General features: G+C 42.8%; 2 protein-coding genes across 2 annotated transcripts; one reads left to right on the forward strand and one right to left on the reverse strand.

Moving 5' to 3' along the window:
* Positions 1-3,856: 3,856 nt before the first annotated feature.
* On the reverse strand, positions 3,857-9,711 carry kcnj9 (potassium inwardly rectifying channel subfamily J member 9). Its single transcript, XM_067252516.1, has 8 exons — positions 9,410-9,711; positions 8,209-8,635; positions 7,417-7,630; positions 6,782-6,983; positions 6,368-6,560; positions 5,905-6,102; positions 5,161-5,291; positions 3,857-4,979 (listed from the first exon to the last, which is right to left on the reverse strand). The coding sequence occupies exons 2-8, from the start codon at positions 8,501-8,503 to the stop codon at positions 4,710-4,712; spliced, it is 1,503 nt and encodes a 500-aa protein (XP_067108617.1). The 5' UTR covers positions 8,504-8,635; positions 9,410-9,711; the 3' UTR covers positions 3,857-4,709.
* A 644-nt stretch (positions 9,712-10,355) lies between these two features.
* Positions 10,356-13,419, forward strand: eif3f (eukaryotic translation initiation factor 3, subunit F). Its single transcript, XM_067253929.1, has 8 exons — positions 10,356-10,489; positions 10,878-10,948; positions 11,125-11,204; positions 11,294-11,431; positions 11,537-11,628; positions 12,176-12,312; positions 12,557-12,670; positions 13,255-13,419. Exons 1-8 carry the CDS (start codon positions 10,378-10,380, stop codon positions 13,330-13,332), a joined length of 822 nt encoding a protein of 273 aa, XP_067110030.1. The 5' UTR covers positions 10,356-10,377; the 3' UTR covers positions 13,333-13,419.
* Positions 13,420-14,847: the final 1,428 nt, after the last annotated feature.

Below are 14,847 nucleotides of genomic sequence, written 5' to 3' on the forward strand. Positions count from 1 at the left end.
ACTCCTCTCTTCTCCTCTCCACTCCTCTCTTCTCCACTCCTCTGTTCTCCACTCCTCTGTTCTCCTCTCCACTCCTCTCTTCTCCTCTCCACTCCTCTCTTCTCCACTCCTCTGTTCTCCACTCCTCTGTTCTCCTCTCCACTCCTCTCTTCTCCTCTCCACTCCTCTGTTCTCCACTCCTCTCTTCTCCTCTCCACTCCTCTCTTTTCCTCTCCACTCCTCTCTTCTCCACTCCTCTGTTCTCCACTCCTCTGTTCTCCTCTCCACTCCTCTCTTCTCCTCTCCACTCCTCTGTTCTCCACTCCTCTCTTCTCCTCTCCACTCCTCTCTTTTCCTCTCCACTCCTCTCTTCTCCACTCCTCTGTTCTCCACTCCTCTGTTCTCCTCTCCACTCCTCTCTTCTCCTCTCCACTCCTCTGTTCTCCACTCCTCTCTTCTCCTCTCCACTCCTCTCTTCTCCTCTCCACTCCTCTCTTTTCCTCTCCACTCCTCTCCTCTCCTTGGCAGGGAGAGAGGAAGGTCCCCCCCTGCTCAGGCCTCTGAGCCTGCATGTACAGGTAGTGGGCACTGTAACACACCAGCAGCAGAACCACCCCTATATGCAGCTGAGCCAGTACTTGGCTGTTGATGGGCAGAACATGGCATTTCATGGGAGAGATGTAGGTGACTCCTCTATGCTGTTGCACTTGCTATTTCAGCTCAGTTGTGAGTTGATCTGTGTGTGTGGACCTTTCATCAATCAATCTTGTCAAAATTAGACCATTCAGTTCTATGAATGTTTGATCATTTGATGCACAGATTTTTGCATCATAAGCATCTTTAAGAGATCATTTATGTTGACTAGCTGCAGATAGATTCAGTATGTGGTATGACCTACTATATCAACCTATACTGCAGTGTTATATGGCACAGCCTACATAAAATTGTCTGTTAGGAATGCTTTTTTTTTCAAATCAGGTTTTGCACACCATACACACGTTGCTTTACGCAGCTGCCTACTGCAGGTAGGATTAATAAAAAATATTTTTGCACACACTGTAAGTTGAAAATGGGGTGATATTTGTATGAACGGTAGATAAAATCATAACCATATTGAAATATCACGTCTCCCAGAAAATGCACCGATCATGTCATCAATATCAAACACATATTCATATCTCGTCAGAAACAGCGGATCAGCGTTGATCAGTCGAACGGTAAAATATGTTGGTATACAAGTTTAAGCACCTTTAATTATGAGGTTTTGCAGTTACGTCTTAGCTGACTGTGAATGTTTACCAAGACCCACTGCCCTGCGCTACCTTACCCTATTAGCTACGTGAGGCAAAAATAAGCAACCCCTCCCTTCAAATGCATGTTGTCGGAAAAGGACAGAATCTTGGTATGGTGATGTCTGATGTTTTGAAATCGCTATAAAGGCGTTGCATGAGAGACATACCTGTGAAGATGCTTGGCGCGGCCGTCGCAGTTCCCCTGCGCCCAGCTTCAGTTGCTGAGAGCACTGCACAGACCTTCTGCTGAGCATGCCTATTGCGATAGGGAGAGACGCGCTGGTGGAGTGGGTTCTTGTCACTAGGCTGTGGGCTTGACGGAGGGGATTTCAGAATGGTTTCTTCCAAACTGTGATAGAAGTTTGTTTTTCTAAGGCAGCAAGGATTTTTTTTCCAAAAGCATGCTTCAAATATGTACTTCCACGCACCCACACGCCCACACACATAAGGTAAGTTATCTTTAATGTCATAAATCCGTCAGGTTTCATTTCTCATCATTTATGTTTCTTACTTTGCTGAATATTGTGTGAAAGTGTATTCAGGTGTCTGGGCTGTGTGTACATTAGAATGTGCTCTGTGTGAATGCTCTATGAAATAAATGAATTTGGTCATGTATCAAGCCTGTTAACATGTCAGCTTGGTCTGTCTTGTCCATTCTTAAGTTTAAAACGGTCTGTTTTGATTCTGAAAATCTATAGGAAACATTTCAACAAAACCAAGAATAAAGGCCCAGTTGATTGAGAAATGGCACCTATAGTCTATAGATTTGTGAATCCGTATAAAGAATAAACTAATAACCAAAAGCACATTTTAGAGTCATTCAGATTGCTCAGTCAGAGAAATTCTAGGCATCTATTTATGCCACTTCTCAGTCTTCAGTGTTTTGATTGCTTGACATTTAAGACTTCAAATCAAATGAGCATAAGTGTGTCCTTCCAGTATACAAAATAACATCTATCCAACGCTAAATCTATTGAACACTTGTAGGGAAAGTTTGTCTCCCAGACAGGAGCACTTGTACTGAGTATTAAATGTATGTCAGAGAGCTGAGACTTGACCTTGGTGATGACGATGACTCGTCAGTCCCCTCCAAACCAATGCAGAGACATCTTGGCTAATTGAATGTGCTCCGCTCAGCTCTTCCCGTGCCAACTGTGACATGCTGCGCTGGGAGGAATCCCGAGGCGTGAGCGACTGAGTGACCGTGGAACACACGATTCACAGTGTAATATGCGTGTGCAAGTGTGTGGGTGCAAAGTCCATGTGTGTTCCTTGACAGGATGAGACACACATGTACATGTATGAATCACATTACACTTATGCTTAAAACAGGCATCATCAGCTGAAGAAGGGATTTCAGACAAGCCCATCAGAACGACACATTTTGCTGTGTGTCCCCCCCCAGTGTTATGTTAAACGTCCAGTCTGTTCAATGCCAGTCCCATAAACTAGCACTCAGAATTATGCTTTATCATATCTTTGGGGCAGAAAGGTACATTTACAAAATAGCTATATTTATTTGCTTTCAGCTTCCACCACCTTAAAGGGGGCTCAATATGTACACAACACAATACTCAATAATGTCAACAGATATTTTCTCAATTTGTATGTTACTGTTCCAGCACTGGCCCACCACATTTTTGATGAATTTCAAATAAAAAAACTAAGGCAAAAATGTTGAAATCACCTCCATTTTGTTTTGTATATACACCATTGTGAATCAAGTCTAAAGCATGTCCTAAACCAGTCAACGCGGTTTAAGGCAAAAATAGGATCTGACCTCCATCTCCCAATGACTGGGCTAGTCTTCAGACTTCACTGTGTCTTTGATCTTTTCCCTGGTCTAGCTCCACAATCCCATCCCTCTGCCCTACCCATGTCCATGACCCCTGTTGCCTAGGAGACAGAGGGGACCCCTCACTATGGGCACTGTGAGTTGCTGTATGGTGGTACAATCAATCTGTGTAAATCGTTGCCACCTAGTGGACAGAACATGCACACGGTTGGAAATGATTTGCCTTTGATGGACTGATGGTCCAACATTTCTATTATCCATGAATTAATGTCATGAACGTCTTGTAAATGTGGACTTAAGACTTTTTTAGACAATCATTTTTCATGCTTTCTGTCTTGTGCTGGTGAAAACCCACATAGCATTAAACTTAGTAGTTTCATAGTAGAATGAGGATTATTAATACGTGTCAAAGCGACATAATAGCTGTAACATATAATTGTATGGAATGGACATATTGCTTGGTAATGCCATTTCACATGTGGGCCACACATTTAAGTTGAAATTCAGAGAATATACCAAGTTCAGTAAAAACTATTTCAAATTACTCTTTGGCTTTAAGTCTCCAATTTTCAATAGTGAATTCAATACAATTGAAATGTACTTAATTCTGCTCACACTGACTATGACATAACCAGACATGGTATGAGCTCTGCTTAGTGTTGTATGCAGCTTTCATTTGTCACTAGTCTTAGTTAACTTGTTTAATTTACATTATCTATCAGATTTATCTGAATTCAAAACACTTTGCAATAATGTGAATAATATAGTTTAATATCCTAATAGTAGCCTATGTAATATGAAATATTAAAAACATCAAGTAGAAATGTGTACCCTATGTACACAGCAGCAGAAGCAGGAAAGTGGAATCAACAGAGAAACAAAAATATAACAATTGAATTACATGATTGTGCTAAAGACTTTCTGTGTGAAACAGTACAGGAATACAATTCCAAGAGAGCACATTCTTGCTCTCTTGCCACAAAGTACTCAGTTAAAGATGTCAATTAATCTTCATTTTTGATAACACTTAAATGAACATAATTACAACAACTAAATGGATTACATAAACTGGTCTTATGCCTGCTTGATGGTCATTTTAATTCTTGAGATCTTTTTTTCAATAAAGCTTAGAGGTACTACCGATTAAATTCCTATCTACCGATTAAAATCTATATTCATGCTCAATGAAAAAAAACACTGACGTCCTAAAACTGATTCTATACATCTGTAATTTTTCACTTTCCTATTTCACTTAACATTCATCAAAGATACACTCTTCCCTCTTACTTTCTCTGGGCACTTCTTAAATACTTCAAAGTTTTCAGTAAATATTTTCTGACAAAGAAATGTCTACACATGTAAATCTGTCATTGGATATATTTAGACAAATGTGACTTTAACAATACCAATAGAAGGTAGAACATACACACATTCATCTGTACATCAGTACAGAAAACAGAGAGATACAATTATTTGTTAAATCAACCAAAGCAATAAAGTGAAGTATGAAACTAGATAAACCATTTATTTCTTCTTTGAGATAGATATTCAGCTATAAAGTACAGTAACTATCCTGTCGTTTGTATGGCATGATACACATGCCATATGATATTCCCCTGCTTGCATGATATGCCTTCTGTAGTTTAGGCCACTGATTCTGACTGGTCAGTGGTGACACAGCCGTTCAACTCCCCTGGTCCTGATTGCTCTTCAATTCCAGTGATTTCCCCAACAATAAAAGTTGGCCCCACCCCTCCTTTTCCATTGGCTGAGCCGCTGTCTAGCTGCTTCCCTGACTGGCTTGTCAGAGCAGGTTCTTCGTCCAACCTACTGGAGATGGACCAATAAAGGTGAGCCTCCAAGCGAGCTGCGGCCAATGAGAGCTCGTGTGCTGAGCAGGTAGGTGTGGCCACCTGAAAAGAAGACAAGAACATAGGATCAAAGTTTCTGGACAAAATACACATGTTCTGCATTCCAACTATACAAATGATTAAAGAAGAAAAGCATGGTTGGAAATACCACGGGGGGGGGGGGACGACAAAGTTACTTGATGATATATACAAAATTCAGGAAATATGTAGGTCAGTGTTTTACCTCAAATGTGTGATGGAAGGCACCGTAGTCAATGTCAAAGAAGCCTTCGGCCAAAGACATCATAGGGCTGAACCTGTGACCCCACTGTACCTCATCAGCTAGGTAGGAGCTCCGTGCTTGGCAGGTCATCCCTGGACACACACACATAAAGATCAAATTAACACCTAAAGCCAAGCCACTTCGGTCAAACATGCGAAGCAAGCACTGCACTTCCCCATGTGTCATACTGTGAAAAGGCCAGGAAAATGCCACACATACCACAACCAAAAGTAACTCTTCAACAAACCATGACAGATGCCAAGCAAAAGTATAGACACACATAATGAACCCACCATTCCCAATTCAAGACAGGCAGAGTTATGCTGGGTCTCACAACATGGAGTCTGAACAGTACCAGTCCTAGCACATCTGGCGCCCTAAGTGAAATGTATCAACAGAACCCCCCCAGGAGCGCACTTTGTAGTCCCCCGCCCCCCCCAGGAGCGCACTTCGTAGTCCCCCCCCCCCCCCGCCCCCCCCAGGAGCGCACTTCGTAGTCCCCCCCCCCCGGCCCCCCCCCCCCCCAAACGCAACACGGAGATATGACGTGGCGCGGTTGGCGCCCTCTGCTGGTTGTGCGGGTGTTAATTAATGGATGCACTTTGGAAAATGCCGCCCCCCTCTTCATGCCGCCTTAGGTGGCTGCCTATGTCGCCTGTAGGAAGGACCGGCCCTGAGTCTGAAGGTCCTTAACACTTGACTAACCTGTGGCTTCCACCATGCCCTCCAGGATGACCACAATCTCAAAGTCATCTTTCTGCAGCTGGCCCTGGGACATGTCCCAAAAGGGGGAGTGGACGTCAATCTCGTGGGAGATGACCAAAGGCGATACAAGGAACAGCCGGTCGTCGCCTGTCTCAAAACCCACACTGATATCTGTCTGGTCCAGAGGGATAAACTCACCTAGTAGAGGGGCGAGAGAGGAGAAGGTAGTAAATAATACAGGGATTTTGAAAGGCCAAAACTTTTCTTCAGAGCCACTGAGTTAGACAATTAGAAGAGTCCAAGAGATGACATACATCAAGATACCATGGCACACTAGAGGGTAATTGCTTTTTATCCACACACATACAGTACTAGCCCTTCTATTAGTTTGATATGCTGAATAGTACAACAGCCAAAGATAATGTGTGTTTCTGTGTGTGTATGTGCACTGCAGGTGCAATACCTTCCTGAGTCTGTTTGGACTTGATGAGCTTGGCCCTCATGTTGGCGCCCACGATGTGGGAGCTGCGGAGGTCGCCTACACGGAACATGAGGCACATGCGGTCGTCCCTCAGGGAGATGACGGCGTGCTTGGAGAAGACCAGCGTCTCCGCACGCTTATTGGGCTGGGAGATCTTCACAAACATGCAGCCCACCTTGATGGAAAGGGGTGAGATGGGGGGGGTTAAGGAAGCGGGGCCAGAATATAATAAGATAACAAGAATGTGAGAGAGCGAGCGCGAGAGAGAGCGAGAGAGAAAACAAAGGGTCATGGACAGATTTGAAGAACCCTAAACTCGTCTTTGTATTGTATGCTCAATGGTGCAACTCACACGACATGTACTATAAAAGCCTGTCTAACATCAGCTAGTCTCACCATGAAGGCATTGACCATGGATCCCAGTATGGCCTGCAGCAGTAACAGCATGGTGCCTACTGGACACTGGTCGGTGATGACGCGGTGGCCGTAGCCGATGGTGGTCTCGGTCTCAATGGAGAAAAGGAAGGCAGAGATGAAGCCGTTGACGTTGTTGACGCAGGGGGTCCACGTCTCGTCCTCCAGGTGCTCCAGGTCGCCCCTGGGTAAGGGGCAGTGGGGAGGCAGTGAATAAGGAGAGAGACAGAGAGACAGAGAGCAATGGAAAAAGAGAAAAGATGAAAGGGTGTCCAGAATAGCCCATAAAGTCCAGCCAAGCTTCTGCTTCTCCAAACAATGAACCAGTGGCTTATCTTGCCAACCTTCCACTTACATCGGGTGAACAAGACCTGACTTACAGTCGTTTGCAACATCATTATAAGGTGGCTAAACACCTTTTCATGGCAGTTGTAGAAGCAAGGTTGTCGCTAAGGCGAGGACCAGGGGAAAGGATTCACAGGGCACATTTTCCCTGAATGAAAAGTGTCATTTTGTCTAAAGAAAAAAAAAAGTTGTATTCACACTTCCAGAAAGGTCACTGATCTTCATTTCGATCCTCACCTGTTTTGTGGACACCGTACTCCAATAGTGCTTACCTAACATACGCTATCAGGTACCATATGGCACCAAAGAAGAGCCAGGTGGTGGCGTAGGCCATGACGAAGACAAACAGTGAGCAGCGCCAGTTGAGGTCCACCAGAGTGGTGAAGATGTCGGTCAGGTAGCGGTAGGTTTCGCGCATGTTCCCGTGCTGCACGTTACATCGGCCGTTCTTCTCCACGTAGCGCTGGCGCTTGCGCCTGCTGCGGCCTGTAGAGGAGAGGAGAGAAGAAGAGGGGGGGAGTATGGGAGGAAAAAGAGGAATGGGGAGGAGGAGAGGACGAGAATTAGGCAAGGAAACTGTGCAAAACCATAAAGAAATAACATAAAAAGTTAAGGGGTGGATGTGGGAGAGGAAGGATTTAAGATCCTCACAGAGAGATCATAAGTAATGGGGAGAAAGAGGGGGCTGTGTGGATGTCCGGGCCAGTGAATAGACAACCACACAGACAACCACCCCAGCAACAGAGTGGTATCACTCAGACATCAGGGAGAGACTACAGGAGGAAGTTAGGGGTCGGAGGTTGTCCACGTCTGGTCAATACACAACGCACACGTGCGGAGGAGGGAGAGAAAAATGTTGCCAGTCAATAACTCAATATCTTTAGAGAGGTGGACTATTTATGGTCAGAGTTCATTATTAAAACATTGTCCAAGCTTTAAAGAATTTGGTTCCTTTCTTCCTTTGGTAGCTAGGCGGTAACACCCTAGAGCTCATTATATAGACTTTGCTTTGTCCAAGGAATTGTTGAGACAGTGTTGGAGAAAGAGTAAGATTCTTTACTCACCCCAGCCAAATCGGCCCCTCTCTTTCTCTGGCACCTGAGTCTTTGCTGTGTGCTGATTGGCTGTTGCCTCCCTCTCTGCCAGCTTGGACTGAAACGATCGGTTGACCTTAACGGGAGGCTCGGAGGGTGGGGCTGTCTCCGTAGTGACTACATGTCCCAGTTCTTCGGACACGTTGAACACCCCAGTGGCCGTGGTTACCTCCTTAGCCTCATCCACAGGCTCCTCCCCCTTCTCCGTCGCGGGCAGAGAGAGGGACCCTGGGCGTGAGGTGAAGGCGGAGTTCTCCAGGGCCATCGGATCGTCCGTGTGTGTATGTTTGTAAGAGTGTGTGTGAATAAGTGTTTATTACAGTGTTGCTGATATCCTCCTTATTGCAGACTGTCTGATGGCTATTGATTATATCATCTGCTTCTCTATGCACATGTCCTGGAAGAGAATAAAAACAATTAAAATAAATTATGGTACAGAATGTTCTGTAGATAACTTTGCAAATATCACTAAAATAAACATAATCCATTCCAAGGGTTTCTGTCTACTAAAACTAAACTATTCTGGCTTCATAATGAAAAATATCCAGTGGCCAAGTGGATATCAAATCCATTTAGTTCCAACCAATTATGAGGCACCTCAGGCATAATGTTGACTTAAAGTTTTGTGGGATGTCCAGTCTAACCCTGACTATCCATTTCACAATTACACCTTCACTGTTCTCACCCATCTAATCTCGTTCTGTATTAATCAAATGAGACAGGTTTTCCACAAGAAAAAAACGAGGAAACTGTGGCAACAAGGATGTCAAGATGGAGAGCAGAGCTACGTATTTGTGAATCTGATACTGGAAAGTAGTGTCACATGCATATTACTGCCAAAAGACACTCTCCAATTAGTCAGATGTCCATGCCTTGAGGAGGTGATTTAAAGGAGTGTGTGTTTGAGTGTGTGTGTGTGTGTGTCTGTTTGTTTTTATGCATTCTGTCTCTAATTATAGAAATCATGCATAGGCCTATCGTGTGTAATAGCCCCCACACAAAAGTATTTTAATTCTAACTAAATATGTTTAATTAAAAATGTATATAAATCAAGCAAAACGAATAAGTAAATGTCTTTCAAAATTATGCAAGGATGGTCTGTAAATGACTATAGTCTAAGCACCGTAGCTTGTGTGAAATGACTGAATAAAACTGTAAAAAAAAAAAATACCTGTGGGTTTGCCTCTCGCAGTTTAAATATCCTTATAGCTTACTAGGCTATCTTATCTTGTGCAGCTGCTCATTCATACAAATGCGTGTACTAAGGAAATGTTCCAACAGGGAACTACGATCCGACCCATTTCTGCTGTTTACCAGAGCTCCGATCCGATAGGCGAGCGACGCAGCATCAGTTTAGTTCATTCTGGTATTCTCCAGGAAACAAAGGCAATTAGAATCATCCAGTCGGCAAACCATATGCGTGAAAATCCACACTGAACAAACAAGAAAATAATGCAATAGCCTCTTTCAGATGACAATTAAAGTGTTTGGCATCGTATTGGAAATGAAAAGATGGTGGCAATTCAAAAGACGACAGTATGGCACACCATCACCCTGCATCTGAGGGAGTGAATCACCGGCAGCTGCGCAGGTGTGGGAGCAACAGTGGCCGAGAGGATGCTGTCATCAACCCACTCCGATATTTCAGACGAAATGCTGTAACAATATTTAAACGTGAGCACTCAAGACTGAATGGATTTAGATGTGCTGGCCTGCTAATTCAGAGAACATATTTTTTTCCCTTAATAGCCCTAAATAAAATAATGTTGTATTTAGTGCTAGTTCATTAGGGATTTTGGCTGAACTGTAGGCTAGCCTACTTGAAAAGGAACATCTGGGTGTTTTGTTGTGTTTAACGTAGGCTAATAATATTTTAAATTACACCTTATGTGGATGTTGAGTTCCATTCATTAATAATGATCTGAGTTAAATAACTTGTTCAAATCCAGTTATTTGGTTGCAATATTTGTATTCACATGTAGGTAGGCAGTTGCAGTATCATGCCTTTTGAAGCCTCAACATAGCACTTGCATCCGTGTGCCCACTCCACTCCATTGCTGGGTGTGGCAGTAGAGAGCTTCCTCTTGTTGTCATTCAACCAATGAACAAACCCGAGACGAAGACATTTCCTTTTCCAACATGTCGGTGTACGGGCCAGTGGTGAAAATCCATCCTGTCGTTCTTGCCTCAATTGGTGACTCGTACGAACGTAGGAATGAGGGCGCTAGTCGTGTGATTGGAACATTGCTAGGTAATTCAAAATTCATATAGGCTAACTTACAGAACTTCATTAGTGGCATGGGACAGTAATGTATCCGCTTGCCGCGCTAGCTTACTTGTCAGCAAGCTAAAGGTATCCCATGTTAGCATACCCTATTCAACATGAGGAGTTAGCTAGCTAGCAGTTTGCCTAGATTACGCAATCATGCAGACTAGCCAGCTGGCTAAATAGCCCAGTCAAGCGTCACTCCTCTAAAAAGCCCTTGTTAGTCGGATAATGTAGTTAGCTAGCTAAATGAATGCGTAGTAGAGTTCAACCAGAGCCTGTGGTTCAACATCACATAGCTAGCAATTAGCAGGCAAGAGACTGCCTGTATCCATTTGTGCGGCATGCTCATAGGCCTATCTGTTTTCTCCAGGTACCATTGAAAAGCACTCTGTTGAGGTGACCAACTGCTTCTCCGTCCCCCACAATGAATCCGAGGATGAGGTGTGTGTTTGTGTGCTAAAGTAATGGGAGGGAGGGGGGGTTGGGGGGGGGGGCACAGCATTCCATTTTGGGGGGCATTGCCCTTCACTGGAGCCATCCCAGGTATGTATATACATTGGTGTTGTAGCCAGCTGGCCTCTCATGTAAATTGTGGTATTTAATTTGTTTTATTGTAGGTCGCAGTGGACATGGAGTTTGCTAAAAACATGTATGAGCTCCATAAGAGGGTATCTCCCACTGAGGTCATCATTGGTTGGTGAGTGTATCCCCCATTCAAAGGAATTAACAAATTAAATTGCATCAGATTGTTCATATGTAATGTGAATGAATTCTTAATTGAAACAGGTACGCCACAGGGTTTGACATCACAGAACACTCTGTCTTAATCCATGAGTACTACAGCCGGGAGGCCCAGAATCCCATTCACCTGACTGTGGACACGGCTCTGCAGAGTGGCAAGATGAACATCCGTGCCTACGTCAGGTGGCCTTCTTTCTTGTTTCTCATTCATTTTCTCTCAGTATTCCCTTTGATCTGCTCACTGAAGAGCTGTGGAGTAACGTGAATGTTTTTTCTGGATCCTGACAGTGCTCAGATGGGTGTTCCAGGGAAAACGGTTGGTGTGATGTTCACCCCTCTCAGTGTGAAGTACATCTACTATGACACAGAGAGGATAGGCGGTAAGAACTATCATACATCTACTATGACACAGAGAGGGTAGGTGGTAAGAACTGTCATTTGTAAAACAAAGACTGTCTTGTTGGTTGGAGTATTGTTGGGGCTATGTGCAAGCACCTTAAGTCATACTTACCTAAAAGCTTATAAATGGCGTATACAAAGTCAGGGCTGTGTTTCTTGGCTTATGGTTGTTGTTGGTGAACATGTTGAATCTATGTTGGTTGGACCAGTGAGTAGTCGGTTTGGTGTGCACTCATTTCCAATATCAATAAAGTGTTTTCCCCTTGGTGACATAGCTCACCCTCCAAGAACTATCTGAAAAGGTGTCCTCCAATATTGTCACTATAGCATTGACGGTTTGTGAGGGTAAGGATGGTCATTATTGGAAATAGTTGACAAGTTATTGATATAATATTGGGCTAGGTGACCCAAACACACTACTTTTGTCCAACCGATAACGACAAAAATTAGTTGTTAATGTCGTAGCATTTTATCAGCATCTTCTTGGTGAGCACTGTTTCACTGTCCCCCTATTGTCATTTTCTCTAGTGGACCTTCTTCAGAGAACGAGAGATTCTCCCAGCCACAGCAAGGGCCTGACCTCTGACCTCTCTCAGGTGGGAGGGTCTGCTGCCAGAGTACAGGACATGCTGACTACTGTGTTGGCCTACATAGAGGATGTGCTTGTGAGTATGATCAGTGACCTATGCACTTTTTTAAAGCCCTCTCTTGGAAGTCGCTTTGGATAAAAGCGTCTGCTAAATGAATACATGTAAATGAGTATTCATGACAGTCCCTGCTACCTATTGGGCTTTTATCAACTTTATCCAGGATGCCGTTTGTAGGGTATTGTTTACGTGGCTCCTTTTTCCCTGAATTATTCCTGATGCATGCCACTTCTTGATAAATACCTGTTAACCTGTCCCTCAGTCTGGAAAAGTGACAGCAGACAACAGTGTGGGACGTTACCTGATGGACCTGGTCAACAAGGTGCCCAAGATCTCAGCCGAGGACTTTGAGACCATGCTCAATTCCAACATCAATGTGAGTACTGCCTTAAGCTAGCTTTATACTATTCCGACTCTGATACGGACAGACAGACACACGGATTTGGACGGATTCGATTTACTCTTTTGAACTTATAGTACTCTTAAGGCTGTGGGTGCTGAAAACAATTCACCGCCAGAACAGTAGGTAGCGTTAGCAGACCAATCACGGCCAAGGGGTATCCGTAAAATTCGGACAATAGTCAGGAAATTCAGGAGGTGCACGACGAGGTCTCCGAGGGTTGCTCGGAGAGGGCGTTCCCTGTGTCCGTCTCCGTGAAAACAGAGTAGTATAAAGTGGACTTTAGTTAACACGGGTTGACACGGGCACTTTTCTGTTTTGTGCATGATGTGAGATGAATTTGTGTAGTTTAGATGAAGTTGGACATCTGTTTGTCCTGTTTCCCTCGGAATGATTGTTGTTGAGTGGTGTAGTTGCCAACCAAATCTATCTCAAGTCAAAGGATTGATCTTTTGGTCCCATGTTTTCCTTGGTCTATATTCAATGATAAATCCAACTTGTTTGTCTTTCTATTCTCCCCTCTATTCTGGTAGTTGATTCATTCTATTTATCTCTTGCAGGACTTGTTGATGGTGACCTATCTGTCCAACCTCACACAAGCACAGATCGCCCTGAATGAGAAGCTGGTGGTGCTCTAAGTAGACATTTGGACAAATTTGGTCAATATTTAATTTTGTATACACTTTTTGGGAGGCCCGAAATTAATAAAAGGTGTTAATAGCTCACTTCCTGCTTATACTTATTGCCTAATGCATCTCACTACCTCATATTTGCATTGAATCATATTTGTGTTTGTAAGATGAAGGTCTAACAAACTGCATGGGTTACATAACTGAAATGCTTTGGGGGGTGAGGATCAGGGGCTTAAAGCCAGAGAAAAGTTTGCTTGAGTGAGCCCCCTCTACCTATGTAGTTGCTGTCATATGTAATATGTTAAAGATTTGCCTATGAGAACTCAAAGCAAGGGAAATATATATGGGTCAGTGACTGGGTGCAAGATTTAGTTGGCCATGATGGGGCTGTTGATTGGTTTAACAATAGCGTGACCCATCTCTGAGATATGGTAAGTGCAATAAGTGGAAACATTTTATACACAAATGTAAATTTAGTAAGAGTAAGCCACTCTTTAACCTTTTTGTTGTTATACACTACCGTTCAAAAGTTTGGGGTCACTTAAAAATGTCCTTATTTTTCCAAAGAAAAGCACTTAAATTAATCAGAAATACACTATACATTGTTAATGTGGTAAATGACTATTCTAGGTGGAAACGTCTGGTTTTTAATGAAATATCTACATAGGTGTATAGAGGCCCATTTCCAGCAACTATTACTGTATGTGTTCGAATGGTACATTGTGTTTGCTAATTGCCTTAGAAGACTAATGGATGATTAGAAGGATTAGAATTAGAATGCCAAAGGTCTGCAATGTTGTAATTGCTGCAAATGGAGCATTATTTGACGAAAGCAAAGTTTGAAGAACAAAATTTATATTTCAAATAAAAATAATTATTTCTATTAATAAAAATTAACCTTGTAAATGTCTTGACTATATTTTCTATTCATTTTGAAAGTTATTTGATAAATAAAAGTGAGTTTTCATGGAAAACACAAAATTGTCTGGGTGACTCCAAACTTTTGAACGGTAGTGTATATCTCTGATTTCACTAATAAGAAAGCTGTAAAAACAGTTACTCGTTTAAAAAAGTATACCGTATTCTTGCTCCTTGGCATATAATTTAAGTTAGTGTAATTTGTATTTTTGCATTCTAATATAACAAATATTACACCATTGATATAATATTACATTATAAAAAATGGGTGAATGAAAACTTTTTCTTGTACTTGTAGGCTACTTGTGGCTGAAAATGATGAATTTGTCATGTAGGCTTACTTACACATGTACTAGGCCACCTTAAAATAAAATACATTAGCCTACGTTTTTTTAGATAACCACCTGTTGGGGGGGGGAAACTTTTTTTTTTTGCTATGAATAATTTTAGTTGGTTCTTAATATCCAGTTCATAAAAGAAAGAAGAAACACCCTAATTCAAATGATTTATTGTGGAACTAAAACAACATTCTCGTATTTGCACTGAGCTGAAGAACCCTTTGTGGATCTAATTTGAACCTTTATTTAAGAGGGTAAGAAAGCA

The sequence above is a fragment of the Osmerus mordax genome, chromosome 16, assembly GCF_038355195.1.
Source record: "Osmerus mordax isolate fOsmMor3 chromosome 16, fOsmMor3.pri, whole genome shotgun sequence".
Classification (NCBI taxonomy): Eukaryota; Metazoa; Chordata; class Actinopteri; order Osmeriformes; family Osmeridae; genus Osmerus; species Osmerus mordax.